Here is a 19,089-nt window from a genome sequence, read left to right as displayed (position 1 = left end):
GCTGGACCGGCGTGTGAGATTGAGGCGGAGACGTGAGAGGAAAACAGGCCTGCAGACACCTGTTTCCTGAGCATCTCGAGGGTGCCAGCTCCGTGGGATCTCTGTTTCAGAATTTTAGCTGCTCTTGTGATGACACACAGAGCCAGCTCACGCCTCCCCCAGTGCCCTTCCAGCTCGCCGGGACGTGACAATCTGCACGACATCTTGCAGGGACCCTTTTGTCCAGAAGAAGAGGGGGCCTGGCTCCAAGGTGTGGTCTGAGGGTGCTCAGGAGGGACAGCTCAGCGTTGCAAGCAGGGTTCCCACCCCAAAGTGCACTTTTTGTTTTTTATAAAATATTTTTATTTATTTGACAGAGAGCGAGCGAGAGAGCACAAGTAGGGGGAGCAGCAGAGGGAGTGGGAGAGGGAGAAGCAGACCCCCCGCCGAGCAGGGAGCCCGATGCGGGGCTCGATCCCAGGGCCCTGGGATCACGACCTGAGCCGAAGGCAGTCACCCAACCAACTGAGCCACCCAGGCGCCCCCCAAAGTCCACTTTTAAAAAGCCGGAGGTCCTTTGCACCTACTTCCTCACCCTCCCAGGTCTTTTCTCATGTAAACATGGTTCTGTTCATGGACTAGTGGCAGGGGAGGGTGGGAGACAGGTATCCCCCAGCTGGCTGGGACGCGGTCCTCCAGAGAAGCCAGTTCGTTCCAGTGTCACCATCCAGGGGAGGATGCAGGGCCCCCACGTGTGAGCAGTGACCAGGCCAGCGGAGACATGGGGGTGGAGTGCACCCCAACTCTCTTCTCAGCAGTGGGGCGACTGGTGCTGGGGGCCCAGGGGCAGCCTTCCCACTTCAGGGGGCGGCTACCAAGCCAGTGTGCGGCTGGAGGCTCCCACCCACGGGGGTGGCTGTATCTTTCCGTGGCCACAGCGAAAAAGGAGTGTTCATGGTCACCCCAGAATGGGCTTAGAGGCCTAGCTGGGGGAGCTGACTGGAAAGCAGGAGGGGAGCGAGCCGGGACACTGCCTCTACCACTGGGCCCCCAGGCACCGGGATGGGGCGCAAGCACCGCTGTGCTGGGAGGATGCTCTACAAATGCCAAGGTGAGGGCCGTTAGGAGGCTGACATTGAGAGCTTTTCAGGGTGAGAACCATTTTCAGACAGCAAATGATATTAAGGATCATCCTTAGGAGCTGTTATTCTCTGAGACAGGAAATGGCAGACTCTCATTCGGTGTCCCAGCCTGTAGGCGGCACACATCTGGGGCTACAGCTTCTCTAGCGAGGGGCCCTCCCCCCACCCGCTCGGGGTCTGCGTTCAAATCCTGCTCAACCACTTCCAATCTGAGTCACTGAGCTGCAGTGAGGTTCCCAGAACAGGCCCTAAGTCAGAGGGGTGCTGGGGGGATTAAGGAGAACACAGACAAAGGCTCCGAATGTTCCAGCCCATGATGAGAACTCTAGGCATGAGGCCCGTTCACAAGCAATGTGTTTGGACCGAAGACTGTTTGCACACGTGCACATTTGCCCCTGGACACAGGGACACGTTCTTGTGATGAACAAAGTCCGGTGCTTCTCAGAGCCTCACAGAGTTGGGCTGGTGGTTTGTCCTCATGGACTTTCTCAGTCAGTGGGGGGGTGCGGGGATGGGGGACTTCCTTCTCAGTTGTTTTATGTAATAAAAAAGATCTTCGTGCTTAAAAAACAAAGCAGAAGATTTTGATCCACGGCTTTAATGCTTAGGATCATTGCCAGTGCTGTAGAGATGTAAAGATAAAGGTCACAACATAAAATGTTATCATTCAGCCAGGCAAGGATCTGCACCGCATGATCTGCCCAGGGCAGCCCCACTGCCCCTTCGCCCCATTCCTAGCTCCCAACACCATAAGCAGAGCAGTGCTCGGTGCTCCAGGGCAGGACAGTCGGCTCCAGGGGGTCGGGTCGCCTGCTTACCATGTTCACTCCCGAATCTTCAACTCTCAGAACTGGACTTGGCACAAAGCAGTGCGCAACAAACATTTGGGAAGGAAGGGAGGGAGGAAGGGAGGATACAGATGACTCTGAAATGTAAGCAGAGGTTCTAGTCTTTGCGGAGACCTTAAGCTGGGTTCATCTGACCAGTGACTGTGACGAGAAATTTAAGAGCATGGAGAATGCATCTGCTGTCGGCCATGCAGAGGCCAGGGATGAAGGAAGCAGAAACAGAGCGTATTGTGTTGACAGAGCAACTAGGTTCCAACCTAACAGAAATCCTACGTGGAAAAGGGGATAGGCAGCGATCCATTGTAAATTACTCATCCTGCATTTCACTTCTCCGTTTCCTCCTTTTCTGAAGGTTTTTTAAAAAGCATAAAGATAGGGGCACCTGGGTGGCTGGTCAGTTCAGCGTCCGACTCTTGATTTCGGCTCTGGTCAGAATCTCAGGGTCGTGAGATCAAGCCCCGCGTCCATGCTCAGTGGAAAGTCGGCTTCAGATTCTTTCCCTCTCTCTCTGCCCCTCCCCGCCCCTGCCGGGAACAACTGCATAAAGATGAATGCTAAGATGCCAAACTACACCAAAATTGTCACCTTGTCACCTCCATGTCACAGCTTTGTCTTGGTGTACCTCCAAGCTCCCCCAGCCAACGTGGGTACACAGTGGCTTCTCCCCATCTGCGCCTGGCCGCCCCAGGGCTGTTTGCACTAGGGGCAGGAGTGGGGGGTAGGCCACGGCAGAGCCGACACCCTCACTTCTGACACCTTCCATTGACCCTTCCCCCAACCCTCCCCGCAACACAGACATGTGAACCAGAGGGGACCTTCCCGGACAGTCTGGCCTCAGAGTCCACAGCCCACAGCAGACACGACTATTGAGGTGGCCCAGCTAGGAGACAGGCCGGACCCCACACTGACCAGCAAGGGTGAGAAACAGTAGAGGAGGAAAGGAGAGACGCCGAAGCTTTCTTGTGCCTTCCCCAGTGTTCAGTCCAGAAGGTGACCAAATGTCTCCACCTAGTGTCCCACACGACACATGGACAAGAAACCCTCTTGCTCTGGCTTGGTTTTAAATCCTGCGCTTACTTTTCATGATTGGGGAAGTAAACCTTACAAAGATGGATCCCCACAATATGAAATATTCTTTCTCACCCTTGCTAAAATCTAAATTTCACAACTAAGTTTAAAGGCACAAACCATAAACATTAATTCTAATATTAGATATTCATTTTACAGTATTAAAATCTTGCTTTCACAGAGTTCCAGATAAACAAAGCGACGTGAAATTATCTTCAGTAGGTACATCTGCCTTTGTCCTTCCCACCCCAACACCCCACGCCCCTGGTTATGTCCTAGCCCCGCTCTGCTACCGGACGGTCCCTGGCACAAATCAGCCCGGGGTGGCAGTCCTCTCTACCGCTGGCGGAAACACTGCCTTTGGGCACTTAGGTGACTCAGTATGCAGCAACCAGCCAGCATCTGGCTTTACTGGGACTTCAGCGGTTCTCACTAGGGCCATTACGAGAACCAGTAAATGGGGGTCTCTTCACGGAGTGGATATTACACAGCAGAGACAATGTATGATCTACAACAGTCTGTGATGTTGCAGAGGGAGATGGAAATCTAATTGGGAATGAATACAAGTTCCAGAAGATTGCTAACCACAGAATTAGCTTTTCATAAAGTTAAAACCCACGAAAATTAAATACTGTATTTCTTGGGGTATGTATGTGGCCCACAGGAAGCAGGAGATTTGGGAGGGCGGTTGCCTCAGGCTGGGGAGGCAGGGGGACGGGATGGAGGAAGAGAGTGCAGGCAGTAACATCAGTGTGTCCGAGATCATGTAGGGTCCATGGGGGTTTCCTACACAAATTGACTTCTAAAAATTAACATCAGAGCTGAGTGTGCGCCACGAAGCGAGGACTGAATTATCCAGTCTCTGAGGTCCAAAGACGGAAGGGAGGGGCTAGGGGCGCCTGGGTGGCTCAGTCGTTAAGCGTCTGCCTTCAGCTCAGGTCATGGTCCCAGGGTCCTGGGATCAAGCCCCGCATCGGGCTCCCTGCTTGGCGGGAAGCCTGCTTCTCCCTCTCCCACGCCCCCTGCTTGTGTTCCCTCTCTTACTGTGTCTCTCTGTCAAATAAATAAATAAAATCTTAAAAAGGGGGGGGTGAGAAAAGGGCTCAGCTCTGCAGTGGAGGGAGCCCCTTCTTCACACATATAAAATGGTAACACTCCCTTCCCTGGACCCCAGTGTCTCACACAGACACTCAAACACTGGAGCTGAAGAGGGGCTTCCAGATTCCCAAAGAAGTCCTGCCAAAAAAATTAACAAAACAGGAGACAACAAATGTTGGCGAGGATGTGGAGAAAGGGGAACCCTCTTACACTGTTGGTGGGAATGCAAGCTGGTGCAGCCACTCTGGAAAACAGTGTGGAGGTTCCTCAAGATGTTAAAAATACAACTACTCTATGACCCAGCAATTGCACTACTAGGTATTTACCCCAAAGACACAGATGTAGTGAAAAGAAGGGCCATATGCACCCCAGTGTTCATAGCAGCAATGTCCGCAATAGCCAAACTGTGGAAAGAGCCGAGATGCCTTTCAACAGATGAATGGATGAAGAAGATGTGGTCCATATATACAGTGGAATATTACTCAGCCATCAGAAAGGATGAATACCCAACTTTTACATCAACATGGATGGGACTGGAGGAGATTATGCTAAGTGAAGTAAGTCAAGCAGGGAGAGATAATTATCGTGGTTTCATCATATGTGGAACATAAGCAATAGCACGGAGGACCATAGGGGAAGGGAGGGAAATCTGAAGGGGGAGACATCAGAGAGGGAGACAAACCATGACAGACTATGGACTCCGAGGTCTCAGAGGGGAGGGGGAGATGGGGTAACAGGGTGATGGGCATTAAGGAGGTGTCACATGTAACTAATGAATCATTGCACACTACATCTGAGACTAACGATGTGCTAGACCGTGGCTAACTGAACATAATAAAAAAATAAAGAAAGAAAAAGTCCTGCCAAATCTTCACACTCCAGCCCTTCCCTTTCCACCCCTCCTTGGTTCAGAGACCCCTCACTTTGGGAACTGGAGGGTCATCTCTGTCTTCATTCCCAAGGTTCACACTTCAACACCGCCAAAGTTGCACCATATCTGTTAGCTACTAATCATATATTTTAACTCAAATGTAAAATAATTTTATGCCTCTTCCCATAGATGAGAACATAGTATCTGTTTACCAAATGATGTGCAGTTCAATATAAAGTCACCGATGCATTCTCTTCTAACACTTAAATGCATTGTCATAATATCTGTATGTTTTATCTACTGTTAACAATTTTAAAATTGAAGCATTCCCAAGTATTTAACTTCTGCAAATTAAAATAACTATAAGCCTGCGGGACGCCTGGGTGGCTCAGCTTGCTAAGCAGCTGCCTTTGGCTCAGGTCATGATCCCGGGGTCCTGGGATTGAGCCCCGCATTGGGCTCTTTGCTCAGCAGGGAGTCTGCTTTTCCCCCTTCCTCTGCTGCTTTTCTGCTCGCTCTCTCTCTCTCTCTCAAATAAATAAATAAAATCTTAAAAAAAAAAATGTAAGCCTAAAAATACAACAGGAACTTGAAAAAGAATTGCTTCTCTCCAAGTTACTAAAGTAGTGAAAGTGTTTCTTTCGGTTACTGAAACACCGACATTACTTTTAAGCCAGGCCCCTGATTGCACAGAATTATTCATATGCTACTTGTAGGTACGTACCCCACCAAGCATGCTACATCCAAGCGCTAAAAATTTTATCCACTCCATTTTGTCTTCGCAAGGATCCAATTGCAACAACGCTCTGAAGTTCTCTATTGGCAGGCACAAAGTTTTCCATTTCTGCTCAAGATCTGCTAATTCCACATACTGCTTGTGGCCACACTGTAGAGAAAACACAGTACGATGAAATTCCTAAGTTTTTAAGTCTATAAGGATATATTTTAAGTTTTAGAAACCCGTGAAATAAGATAATGCTTATGAATATTTAAACATATCCCAAGCGCCCAACCGCATGCAGGGAAAAGATGAACTCTGGTTCACGACATGGTTAGCCCTGGGAAAGCAGGGTGGGAAGGTGTGCAGCGGGAGGAGCGCGAGCAGGGAGGGGGCAGCAAGCTGATATTGGCCTGTTTTACTTCTCAAAAAGAGAGGCCGGGGCGCCTGGGTGGCTCAGTTGGTTAAGCAGCTGCCTTCGGCTCAGGTCATGATCCTGGAGTCCCGGGATCGAGTCCCGCATCGGGCTCCCTGCTCGGCAGGGAGTCTGCTTCTCCCTCTGACCCTCCTCCCTCTCATGCTCTCTGTCTCTCATTCTCTCTCTCTCAAATAAATAAATAAAATCTTTAAAAAAAAAAAAAAAGAGAAAGGCCTGAGACGCAAATACAGCATGATGTTACGACTGAGTAAAACAGGCATACACAGACTGGGTATGGGATTCCCTGCTGTCTGTGCAAAACACTTCACAGCAAAAAATGAGCTTCAGTAAATAAAATAAAAACGTTTAAAATCCAACCCGCTAAAATAAGTCAATCAGAGAAAGACATGTATCATATGACCTCACTGATATGAGGAATTCTTAATCGCAGGAAACAAACTGAGGGTTGCTGGAATGGGGTGGGAGGGATGGGGTGACTGGGTGATAGACACTGGGGAGGGTATGTGCTCTGGTAAGCGCTGTGAATTGTGCAAGACTGTTGAATCTCAGATCTGTACCTCTGAAACAAATACTACAATATATGTTAAGAAAAAAAAAAAGAAGAAGAAGAAGAAGAAGGTAGCGGGAGGGGAAGAATGAAGCGGGGGAAATCGGAGGGGTAGACGAACCATGAGAGACGATGGACTCTGAAAAACACACTGAGGGTTCTAGAGGGGAGGGGGGTGGGAGGTTGGGTTAGCCTGGTGATGGGTATTGAGGAGGGCACGTTCTGCATGGAGCACTGGGTGTTATGCACAAACAATGAATCATGGAACACTACATCTAAAAATAATGATGTAATGTATGGGGATTAACATAACAATAAAAAAATTAAAAAAAAAATCCAACCTGCTAAATGTGTTAACAGTTAAATGGAAGAAACCTTAAAAGTGAAAAGAAGGGCGCCTGGGTGGCTCAGTTGGTTAAGCGACTGCCTTCGGCTCAGGTCATGATCCTGGAGTCCTGGGATCAAGTCCCACATCGGGCTCCCTGCTCAGCGGGGGGTCTGCTTCTCCCTCTGACCCTCTCCCCTCTCGTGCTCTCTGTCTCTCATTCTCTCTCTCAAATAAATAAATAAAATCTTTAAAAAAAAAGTGAAAAGAAATTCCTTCCTTCCATTTTTTAAAATCATCTGTGAAAATTGGTAATGCTTGTATCTGTTAATAGCATTCTATGTGAAAAGTTCTGAGCAATTTTAGCGTGTTTTTCCCCAAGTTACCCCTTCCGATGGTTATTCGTTAGAGAAAACCTTGGAATCATCCTATTTTCAGAAGTCAGTGTACCACAGAAGCATGGTATGTCAAATGTAGAATAGGGACAAATCACTTTAAAGACCAAGGTTATACCACTGAGGTCACCTTTACTAACACGACACGGTCATTAGGAACGCCAAGCCTGACTGGGTGATACCCTCCCGATTAACTGGTTTCTCTAAAAGCAACGTGGTGGGGTGGGTGAGGACGGCCCTCGGTTCCTGGGCGAGGCCATGCCAGGAAGGATCTCGCCCCCGCCCAGGCTCTCTGGACCACACTGCACACCAGACGCCAAAGGGCAGTCTTTTGTTCAGGGGAAGGCGGCAGCAGATTATTTCTTTAGCACATACACAATTTTTACAAGCATATTTCAAGAAGAGACTTGCAGCCCCCATTCGGGAGTTGAATTTCCAGACTTTTAGTCCAGCAGCATCTAGTGTTTTAATTTGGTATTTAAAAGCAATTCTATGGGCGCCTGGGTGGCTCAGTTGGTTAAGCAACTGCCTTCAGCTCAGGTCGTGATCCTGGAGTCCCAGGATCGAGTCCCACATCGGGCTCCCCGCTCAGTGGGGAGTCTGCTTCTCCCTCTGACCCTCTCCCCTCTCATGCTCTCTCTCACTCTCTCTCTCTCAAATAAATAAATAAAATCTTTAAAAAAAATAAAGATAAAAATAAAAGCAATTCTATTTCACTTGCCTACCATCTAATCACGAATAGCTATTTGGGGTTCTTTAAACTAGAAAAAGGCCACTGAACACAGCAGATTCCTCCTCTGAAGAAATCTGGCAGGTGGGCACCGGGAAAGCTGGCCTCGCAAAGGTGAGCCGGCGAGTCTGCCACATGCCACGCAGCGGCCATGCTGTATCTCGTGAAGCTGACGGAGAGCAGAGACCCCCTCCTACCTGCTTGTGCAAAACTTTCAGGAGTCCTTGAGTCAGGCCTGTGTCTGTTTTCTGAGTGGCCACGGGCATCTCGATTCTGTCCTTGACAGGAAGTGGATCTCCTCTAGACAAAGCTGAAAAATACCTAACAGCAACAGACATCTTTGAAGACTCATCAGTACCCAGAAAACACTGGAATTCACGCGGTTTCTTAAACAAGCCATGAGCGTGACAGTGCCCAGGACACCTCCGGGGACACCAGAGTCCGAGGGCGGGGCTGCAGTCATGGCTCCTCCACTCCGATCCCCAACCTAACCCTCTCTGCATGCCTCAGTTTCTCTGTCTGCGAAGCCAACAATGGCAGGCCCTGTCGTAGGGCTCCTAGGAGTAGTGAGCTCAAGCTGCAACAGGCTAGACATGCTGCTCGGCACCAGGCCATCGGGGGGCTCCTGAAACATGTGCTATTCTTATCAAGCACACGCTAGGAGGAGTCCTGACCTGCTGCCAAAGGAGGTGGGAGGGTTCAGGACCCAGGGTTCAGGACCCAGTGACCCAAGGGCAAGGTCATGGTCCAGTCATTCTACTTTGACAGTTAGTGTTTGGTCTTCCCTTCTCTTGGCCCTGCTGCTTTCCAAGGGGGTTGACTTCAACCATCTCTGTTCAACCCTACAGGGTCTCGGATCAGGGAAGTCACATGTCTGCTCCGCTGGGGACCAACCACTCCACTCCATGACGTCAGATGCCATGCCTCCCCCCTCCCCCTTCACTTTTGCTGCCTGGTATTTTCTTTAGTATTTTTTCCCCTTAATTGTTCCTTTCTGGGATGCAGATATTAGTGCTTATACTCGGGGCTGGGGGGGTATGGAAATAGCTTAGGGCAACAAGTCAGGAGGGGGCACACACCGGCTTCTGGCTGGTGGGGACCAGGAGAGGGTGCCAGGCGTGCTAGAGGTGGCCGGCTGCTGAAGCCACGTCATTCGCCACTCCAATGACTAACACAACAAAAAAGAAACAATATACTCAGGAAAACGAATAGTCTATCATCCACCAGGGCCACAGGCCATCATGTAAAAGATATGAATAATTAGAAACATCTCTGATTATGTAACAAAGATAGCTGTTGATAAATAGATACTTGACAGGCTAAAAGAAATGTTATACCTCATCCCCTTTTCTCTCCCCATCCACATTTTGTTGACTTAACAGTTGGAAGGAAAGTCAAAACAAGGGCAGCAATGTGGGAGATGAAGGTGAACAGGAAGATCTAAGGTGACAGGGAGGGGGCATGGGGGCATAGTTTTGCCATATTTTTCCTAATTAGGGTTTTCACTTATTCCGGGGACTTTATTCCTTCCTCCCCCTCACCGATCAAACCACAGCGTCTAAAGCAGTGGTTCCCAACAATTCTCCCACCCCCCTCCCCAGGAAGGCACTGGCAATTTCTGGAGACATTTTTGGTTGTCTCCAGAGGGGATGGATGGTGCCTCTAGTGGGTACAGGTCAGGATGCTGCTAAGGGTCCTATTACGCCCAGACACCCCCACACTGCCACCTTTCCCCCGTACACCCCCCCAAGCAATGATCCTGTCCAAAGTGTCAGGAGTGCCAAGGCTGAGAAAGCCTGCATTAGGGGCGAGCCCCCTGGTGCTAATCCCCTGGAGGCGTGTGTGAGCGGGGACCAGTTCTCACTCCAGTCACATGCACGAGGCACTGGTGACAGACCCTAGCTGCGGCATGACTAGCGAGGCTGACTCATCTCCACCACCTGAAAGCCTCCTCTGTGAAGAGGTTAACCTGAATGCCTCCTGCCTTCTTCCACAGCAGGTACCTTCCTGTGATTCCTGGTTCTCTGCTTTGTCTTTAGCTTTTTTTTTTTTTTCTTCTTGTCACCGCCCCTTTGTTGGTATGCTAGTCTTCTTCCCGGAATGCCCTTGCCTTGTCTTAACCTCAAAGACCAATGTGCCCTCTTCTGAGCAACATCCCTCCCTAACAGATTCTCCTTTGTGACAGCTGGGACACATCGGAGCCCATTTCACATACACTGCTTAGTGAATAAAGCTTGCTTTTTCTCCTAAACCCCAAAATTGTTCTTGAGAGAAATTAAGTGCATGGAACATCCTGAAAGTGCTCAATTACGCCTTTTAAATTAAAGTGAAGCTTAAGTTAAAATAATTTAATGTCCCGAGGAAAAAAAATGATTCAATCTTGGAATGTTCTGTTGACTACAAATAAACTCTCGTGTGTCCCATCTTTTATTGATGCTTGGATGATGGTTAAAAACAGAGGCCGTAATTTTTTCGGCAAGAACCTTGAGAGAATCTTTCAGAAGCAACTGACAGAAGTGTCTGTCACAAGACAAAGCACTGGATTAATAGGTAGCCTTGTGTGGTGGGCTCAGTAAGGGCCCCAAAGACACCCAGGTCCTAATCCTGGAATCTGTGGATCTTATTTTGCATGGTGTCAGGGACTTTGTAGATGGGAGAGAGGATTCTGAGATGGGAAAATTATCCTGAATTATCTTGATGGGTCCTAAATGCAATCACAAGCGTCCTTGGAAGAGGGAGGCAGAGAGAGAGAGACTTGAAGATGCCACACCACTGGCCTTAAAGATGGAGGAAGAGAACATGAGCCAAAGAATACAAGGAAGGAATGCAGCTCCAGAAGATGGAAAAGGCAAGCAAGGGATTGAAGTCTCCCTAAAGCCTCTGGAGAGAAGGCCTGACAACTCGACTTTAGCTAGGTGAAACTGATTTTGGACTTTTGGTCTCCAGAAACGTAAAGAGAATGCATGCCTGTTGTTTTAATTCATCAAATTCTGTAGTTGTTATAGTTGCCACAGGAAAGTAATTCACCTTGGTTATACAGTTTAGAGAAGGTCAGTGAAATCTGACATGCTAGTTACTACAACATTTAATTTTTTTTAAGATTTTATTTATTTATTTGACAGAGTGTGTGTGTGCAAGCAGGGGGAGCGCCAGGCAGAAGGAGAGGGAGAAGCAGGCTCCCTGCTGAGCAGGGAGCCCGATGTGGGGCTCGATCCCAGGACCCTGGGATCATGACCAGAGCTGAAGGCAGACGCTTATCCGATTGAGCCACCCAGGTGTCCCAAAACACTTAATTTTATACTGGCTCTTGTGATCATAAAATTGAGTTTCTAACTCTGTCTACTGAAAAGGGACAAAGAGCTTTCCTTTCAAAACGAAATGGGGTTTATTTTAATGGTTCTAAAGTCTGTTAACTTTGTAACCTTAAAATTATGAATGCCTGTTCCTGAAAATAGGATGTTTGTTGCAAGAAACAGTGAAGGCTCATTTGCCTTCAGTGAACTAAGCTGAGCAAAGTTTAACCTTATAGCGGCCTTGGGATAATTACCCCAATAGGACCTCCGTTGCTTTGGTTCTAATAAACTCAACCAGATACCGAACCCTGGGAGGATTCTCTAGGATGAGGAATTCAGCCTTGCAAGATTCCTTACAAAAGTCATTTCACAGGGCGCCTGGGTGGCTCGGTTGGTTAAGCAACTGCCTTCGGCTCAGGTCATGGTCCCAGGGTCCTGGGATCCAGCCCCACATCGGCTTCCTGCTCCGCGGGAAACCTGCTTCTCCCTCTCCCTCCGCCTGCCACTCCCCCTGCTTGTGCTCGCTCTCACTGTCAAATAAATAAATACAATCTTTAAAAAAAATCATTTTACAAATAAAATAAAGGGACTGCAGTAGTTCGATTTTGTAACACAATGCAGAAACGTTTTGCCCAGTGCAACTGCGTTGTAAGTATTAGTCTGAGTAAAGACCACTCTCCAACAATGGAGCTGTCATTACTTGTGGGGAAGTGAACACTTTGCAGTGATTCCTGGGAAGGTCAATCGACCACGATGCCTCCTAGACAGACACGCAGGTGGACACCGCCAGTGCGTCGGAGCAGTGCTCCAGGTGTCCAGGTGCGGGGGCAGGAGCGCGAGCCGTCTCGCGGAGCGGCCGGCCACCCCAGGCGCTTACCCCGCGGACCACTGCAGCACGTCGGCGGGCTGCGTGCGGATCGCAGCCTTGGTGAACTGCTTCAGGATGTCCGGCAGCTCCGGGGGAATGCGGATCTGCTGCGCGCAGAACATGGTATCGGGAAGCGGCATCGCTCTCCGCAGGCCGGGACGAGGCTGGGAAGAATCAAGGTGTGCTGCGGGGAGCGGGGGACGGGCCGGTGAGCCTCGGGGCGCGGGCGCCCCCGAAGGGCCGGGCCGCCCTGCCTCCCCCGGATTTGGAGCCTGGAGGGGGACCGGGGTCTGTGGCGGGGCCGGGCTTGGGCGGGCTAAGAGGCCGGCTTCGCGAGGTCCGGGCGGCCGGCCGGGGCTCTCACCCGCTGCTCCTCGGGCTCTTCGGAAAGTGAGGGCCAACTGCCCCTTCTAGCGACAGCCGGGAAGCGCCCCCCGCAGCAATGGTTTCACAGAGGTATCCCAGCAACCGCGACGCCTGACGGCCCCGCCTCCTGGCTCCGCGCAGGCGCACACGCCTCGGGCCCGGCCGGGCCGTCGCAGGCGCGGGCCTGGGAGGCGGCGCTTGCGCAGGTGGGGCTCCGGCCCCTTTTTGCCGCTGACTGGCAGTTACGGGCGGCAGGAGCTGAATGTTTCACCTAGAAAAGGACCTTTTGATCGATTTCCCACTGCCCAATGTGAAGGGCGAATTCACGAAGGACCCCCCTCCCCCACTTCCCCTTGCTCTGGCTACGTGAAGCTTAAGGACGAGATGACTCTCGTCCTCGGTAGGAAGCCGTTACAATCATGCGGTCTGGTCGGGGCAGGGAGCACGAGCCCCGCCCACTCCCCCCGCCCCCGCAAGAAGGACCCTGGCCCTCCTTCCTCCACGGCCTCGCTCATCCTGCCCGAGCCCCTGTCTATGCAGCCAACCGTCCCGGTCTCCAGACCTTCACACATGGCTGTTCTCATTGCCCATTCGTTCTTCCGATATAAGAGCCCCTCAAGAGTTTAGAGAGTGGGCGATTTTCAGCTCAAGGAAGATTCTGTTTAACTTGTTTTCCTAAGCGAGACAGAATGGTTGAGCCTGGTTGGGTCTAGAAAACATAGGGCGCGTCTTCGGATGCAGTAGCTATGGGTCGAAGGGCAGGAGAACTGCTCCGTTCTGGTGAATCCAGGGCAGCGTACAAGGTGTGAATCATAGCTGCGGCTACCCTCAAACCCACTCTGAATGAATGAAGCCCTAAAGCCCGCCTTCCCCTGCTCACCTCCGGCCAGGAAGATGGAGAACGAGAATGAGCTATTGCCAGGAGGAGTCAATGACAAGCCCTTCCTCCTGCCCTAGAGGCATCACCCCCAACCGTGACTCCAAATTAACAGCACGTGCAAATTAACAGCACTAGCAAAAACTGAAAACAGTCACTATTTAATGTTGATACAGTATGGGAAAACAAGGAATCTCATACAGTGATGAGAGAGTATTAATTAGTACATTTTGGGGGCCATTTGGCACTATATTTTGATGACTTAGCAATCGACAGATTTATCCTACAGAAGTACTAGCCTGAGTATATAAAGTAATGTGGACAAAAATGTTTACTAAAGCACACAGTAAAATGGGTAAACTGTCTTTTAGAAAACTTAAATCATAATCGTATCCACACAACAGAATACAATTCAGCCAGAATTTTAAAATGAGGTAGCTACTTAAGTATTGACATAAAAAGATGTTCATGAAATATAAAGAGAAAAAAAAGCACCCCATAGAGCAGAGTCTGTGATAATAGGAGTTGAATGTACATTTGCCCATAGCACATTCTGGAAGCAAACACTAAACTCCTGACAGGGGTTACCTCTGAAAATTGGCACATAGCTTTCAAGTTTTATTTTAACCATATACACATTATTTTTATTCTGATTCATCCATTTATTTACTCGAGTATTGAATGCTAAATATGTCCCAAGAACTGTTCTGAAATATAGTAGTAATCCCCAAATAGTTTTAAAAAAATCTCTGAAGCTTCAGTTCAAGTGGGGTAAAACATACAAATATAAATAAGACAGGAAAACCATGTGATGTGTTAATACATACGAGAGATAAAACACAGCAGAAGAGTCAGGAATGCCCCAGTAGCTGCAATTTTAGGAATGACACTTCAGTAAAAAATGAAGAGCTTGGGGAGAGCCTAGATGAAGAACATTAAGGCACAGCAAGCAGCAAGTGCAAAGGCCCTGAGGTTTGACCTGTTCTGGAAGCAAGGAGGCTGCCAGGAGCACAGTGAGCACAGGGGGCCTTAAGGCAACTGTGAACTTGGGACTCTGAGTGTGATAGCTCTCTGAGTAGAGAACTAATGTGATCTTAGATCTGAACATGATCATTCTGGATTCCGTGCTGAAAATAAATGGAAGAGAGACAAGAGAGTGTGGGCAGAGGCCGGGAGCTCAGGAGAAACTGCAGTGACCCGGGCAGGAGAAGGAGGGTGGTGCTCTGTACCAGGATGGTAGCAGTAGAGGTGGTGCAATGTAGCCAGAATCCGATTCATTTTTGAAGACTTGCTGTCCAATTGTATGTGAAGGTTGGGAGAGAAACAAGGGTCAACGGTATTACCAACATTCTTTGTTTAGCGATTTTCATCCAACTGCTTACCAACTGAAATGGGGACGTTTGAGAAAATAGATTTGGGGTAGGGGCATCATGAGTTGTGTTTTGGACCGAAGTTTGAGATGTCTGAAAGAGTCCACATAGGTGCACAGACATGTCTGGAGTAAGTATGTGAGTGATCCGCATACAGATGGCCTTTAAAACCACGGGAGTTGAGTGAGATCACCAAGTCAATGGGTGTAGGTAGAACTGAGGTCCCAGCTGAGCTGGGCTGACAAGATAGGGTCAGTGACGGAGTTTGGAAAGGAGAATCCAGACAGGCAGGAGGAAAATGAGGGCAACGCTGCGTCCTGACAACCAGGAAAATGGTTTCACTGGAAAGAGGAACCAACCATTTCAGGTGAGAGCTGAGAAGGAACCACATCATTTAGTGGTGGCCATTCGCGACCTTCACAGGAGCAATTCCAGTGGAAAAGTGCAGCAAACATCTGATTGTAGCAGGGCTGGAAAAGGAGAGGAAAAATTGGAAAGAGTGAGTAGAGATAGCTGTTTGAAGGGCTTTGCTGGAAAGGAACGTGAAATGGAGCAGTTGAAGGAGTTAGTGGGGTGATTTTTCTTGTGGAAGAGATGATACAACATCTGAATGATGGGAATGACCCACCACCACTTATGAGGGAGAGGGAGAACTGCAGAGCAGTGCCTCGAGCAGGTGAGTACTGTGATCTAGTGAGCCCGTGCAGGGTGGGGGGACCCAGGGATTGCACGTGGGCCCGGGGGCAGTGTGCATACGGGGCACGCACGCTGGAGGGGACGTGTGCAGCCTGCACAGCCTGGGGAGCATATGGGCGCAGGTGCAGGTAAGACAGTAAATTGACAATGTGAATTTGTGAAGACTTGTTCTGATTGCTTCTGTCTTCTCGGTGAAATAGAAATGAAAAGTCATCAGCCAAAAGAGAGAGAAGAAAGGTATGAAATGACCCCTTAGAGAACATATATGAACACTGGTTATTACTTTTTGAGACTGAGATGTAATTAACATGCAATGAATTGCACAAATGTAAAATGTACAATTTAAGTTTTAGCATATGTATACATGTCAAACCAGAAGCACATCAAGATAACAAACACATCATCCCATTTCTTGATGCCCCTCTGAAGTCCCTCCAAGCCCCTCCCCACCGATCTGTAGGTCTGCTTTCACTCAGCATTGAGACTTGTCCATGCTGTGTATATCAAATTAATTGTTTAAATTGCTGAGCGGTATCTCATTGCATGGATGGTCACTTATCTATTTACCTGTTGATAGGCCTGTGGATTTCCAAGCCTGTTTCCAGCCTTGAGCTATTACAAATAAAGCTACTAGGAATGTTCATGTATGAGTCATCATATGGACTTACTTTTTGCTTGGTCAATAACTAGGATTGCTAAGTACTTATTGTAAATGTTTTCAGAACTGCCCAACTATTTCGCAAAGTAGTTATACCACTTTGCTTTCATACGTAAAAAGAGAGATTTCAAAAAGATTAAACCGTATAAAGCAGTGTAAAGGGGACTTGCTATCCCCAGGCTCCTGGTTGTCGCTGAGTGAGGCACACCGCAGGAGGCTGGAGCAGGCCTGGGGCACGGCCGAGCACACTACAGAGTGCCCAGGGGGACCCTGCTCTGCATTCCTCAGGGCATGCTAGTCATACCTGGACTAGAACCTTCTGCTCGTTTTTCTGGCCCTTTCCACTCTAAGGGGCTCCTTGAAGGCAGACACCATACAGCGATTCAACTGTAGTGCTCAGTACAGTGTGGGAAGGAAAATAGACACCAAAGCCAGAACACTGTGGGAGGAGGAGGGGAAAGAGTTACCTCCTCAGACCTTAATCCACTTACGCCATCAGTGTTCTGTTGGCAACAAGAGGGGCTCTACAGCGCGGGGTATGAGGGGCATTACCGGTTACTTTCTGAGATCCACCATGCAATTTCCTTTGCTGTGAAACTTCAACCTCACAGATTACAGATGCCCTGTGGTTCAAAGAGCATTTCTCCTACCACTGCTGCATTGAAAATAAAAATGCACTTGATTAAAAAGAAATTTTAATAAAGTTTTGAACCTAGAAACAGAAGGATCTGTTCACATGGGGCTTCATGCAATTCCTTCCTTTTTCTCTGAGACTTACAGTCAACTACATAAAATGGACTTGACTAGTTTTACTCCAAGTATCCACTTAAAGAGAAAACCTGGTGAGGCTTTGGCACATGGATCCTGTAACCAGGTGCTGAAGTGGGTAGCATCTTGCCTGCAGCTTGAGAAGAGGGCCTTCACTATTCCCAGTGATGCTGGTCTATTAGTACAGTGAGGGGGCAAAGGGGAAGGGATGTGTTCTCTGCAACTCTACTTTAGAACTTAGAACAGAAGAGAGGAACTATAATCACATGTAACTTCTTTTTCTATGTAACTATATTAAAAAATACCTAGATCATCTATCTATGCCGATTAATAATGCACATTTCTGTAATTCTGAAGCAATCTTACAATGAAAAAAAAAAAACAAAAAAACTAGGCTACAACTAACATTCACTTTATTCAATTTTGTTCTCTTGACTTAGAAGGCAACAAACCACCACATAAAAAAGGGAGCATTTTAGAATATATACACATAAAATTGGTCTGGGTATCTAAGGTGTTTGCTTTAATAGAAAATTGATGTCCCAAATAACTACATGTTCTATTTACCCTCTAAGACAATCATTCCTAGGCCTTACACAGTCATTACATTTCCATTACGGTACTACTTTACTCTCATGACAGAACGAGGCACTCATACAAAACAGATGGGAATGAAAACAGATATACACTGTCCTAACTTTATTGTATCCATGCCAAACATATTGCTAGAGGTTTGAATGAAACCCTTACCTAAAGTGGTTGCTTTTAAAAATGACACAGGGCAGTAAGAGGGAGAGAAGGAAACGTGCCCAAATTAATAAGGAGATACAGACAGCCCGAGGGAGTTAGAGAATCTCCACAAATGAGGTTTTTAATAATACTTTGGTGGCAAGACATTTTACTTTTGTCTCTTCTTGATGGGAACTGAGTAGGCAACATTCTAAAGGAGTCTTTTAAACATAATCATTTCATTTTACAATGTATAAAACTGGTCATTAGAGCTTAAAATACTCAATCCTGAAAGTGAGAAGAATAGGTAGCTAACTTGTGAAGTTGAAAAAAGTGCCAGTGTTCTTAAGACTGGCGCTACATTCTCGTGTGTGTGCGCACACGCACGTGTGTTGGGGGGGTGTAAACACAATACAATGGAGAAATGTCCACTGCTTCTTTGTTTTAAAAAGTCATGAATTCAACCTAAATTCAAGAGTTACATTTTAATAATAGCATTTGCCAATACAGAAATGACATCTCTAAGACCAAATCATTTAAGAAAAAGTTATTCTCTATTACTTGAATAAGGGAAAGAAAAAAACACAAGAATCCACAGTAATAACAGCTATATTAGATGTTGAAATAAAAAATTACTTTTTGTTTACATCTGGAATTGAGATGTCCAATTTCCACTGTTTCTCCAGCAAACAGGAAAAAAATCACCTAAAAACATGGAACTTTAAGGCTAGCTATACATAAACTTCACATTGGCATTTTCTTCAGTTTTCACCTCAACTATTAGTATTTAGTAGTTTAAAAATCAAACATAATTTGCTAATAAGGAACAACTGCACACTTCATACTATGACCATTTGATAAGTGGTCATGTGAAACTAACTCCCAAATGTTGATTTGTCTTCAATTTATAAAGTTAAAAATAAAGCAAAAAGGTCCTTCCTAATTAACTTCCTTGAAGACATGTAAAATGAAGCAAAACTATGTTTTTGTTTTTGTTTTTTTTTATTCATGAGAGAGAGAGAGAGAGAGAGAGAGAAGCAGGCTCCCAAGGAGCAGGGAGCCCGATGCGGGACTCGATCCCAGGACCCTGGGATCATGACCTGAGCTGAAGGCAGACGCTTAACCATCTGAGCCACCCAGGCGCCCCAAAACTATGCTATTTTATATAAAAAAAAAATCTACAGGAAGAAGGGCAGCAATACTAGGACTTTCTGAACTAGAGGTTTCAAATGTTTATAAGACTGTTGGTTAATAATAAAATCCTGATGCTACCCATGTAAATATTATGCCAGCAAATGCTTTCC

General features: G+C 47.6%; 1 protein-coding gene across 1 annotated transcript in view; it reads right to left on the bottom strand.

The window, feature by feature from the left end:
• ROPN1L (rhophilin associated tail protein 1 like) overlaps positions 1–12,779 on the bottom strand; it is a 19,840-nt gene extending 7,061 nt beyond the window's left edge. Inside the window, 4 exon segments of the mRNA XM_034998794.1 lie at positions 5,731–5,892; positions 8,358–8,481; positions 12,331–12,505; positions 12,686–12,779. Coding sequence (XP_034854685.1) covers positions 5,731–5,892; positions 8,358–8,481; positions 12,331–12,461 — 417 coding nt within the window. The 5' untranslated portion in view covers positions 12,462–12,505; positions 12,686–12,779.
• Between the last annotated feature and the right edge of the window lie 6,310 nt (positions 12,780–19,089).

The sequence above is a fragment of the Mirounga leonina genome, unplaced genomic scaffold (genome assembly GCF_011800145.1).
Source record: "Mirounga leonina isolate KUSES-001 unplaced genomic scaffold, KU_Mleo_1.0 Mir_95, whole genome shotgun sequence".
Classification (NCBI taxonomy): domain Eukaryota; kingdom Metazoa; phylum Chordata; class Mammalia; order Carnivora; family Phocidae; genus Mirounga; species Mirounga leonina.
The sequence above is the reverse complement of the archived record's forward strand: the minus strand, read 5'-3'. Positions and strand labels throughout refer to the sequence as shown.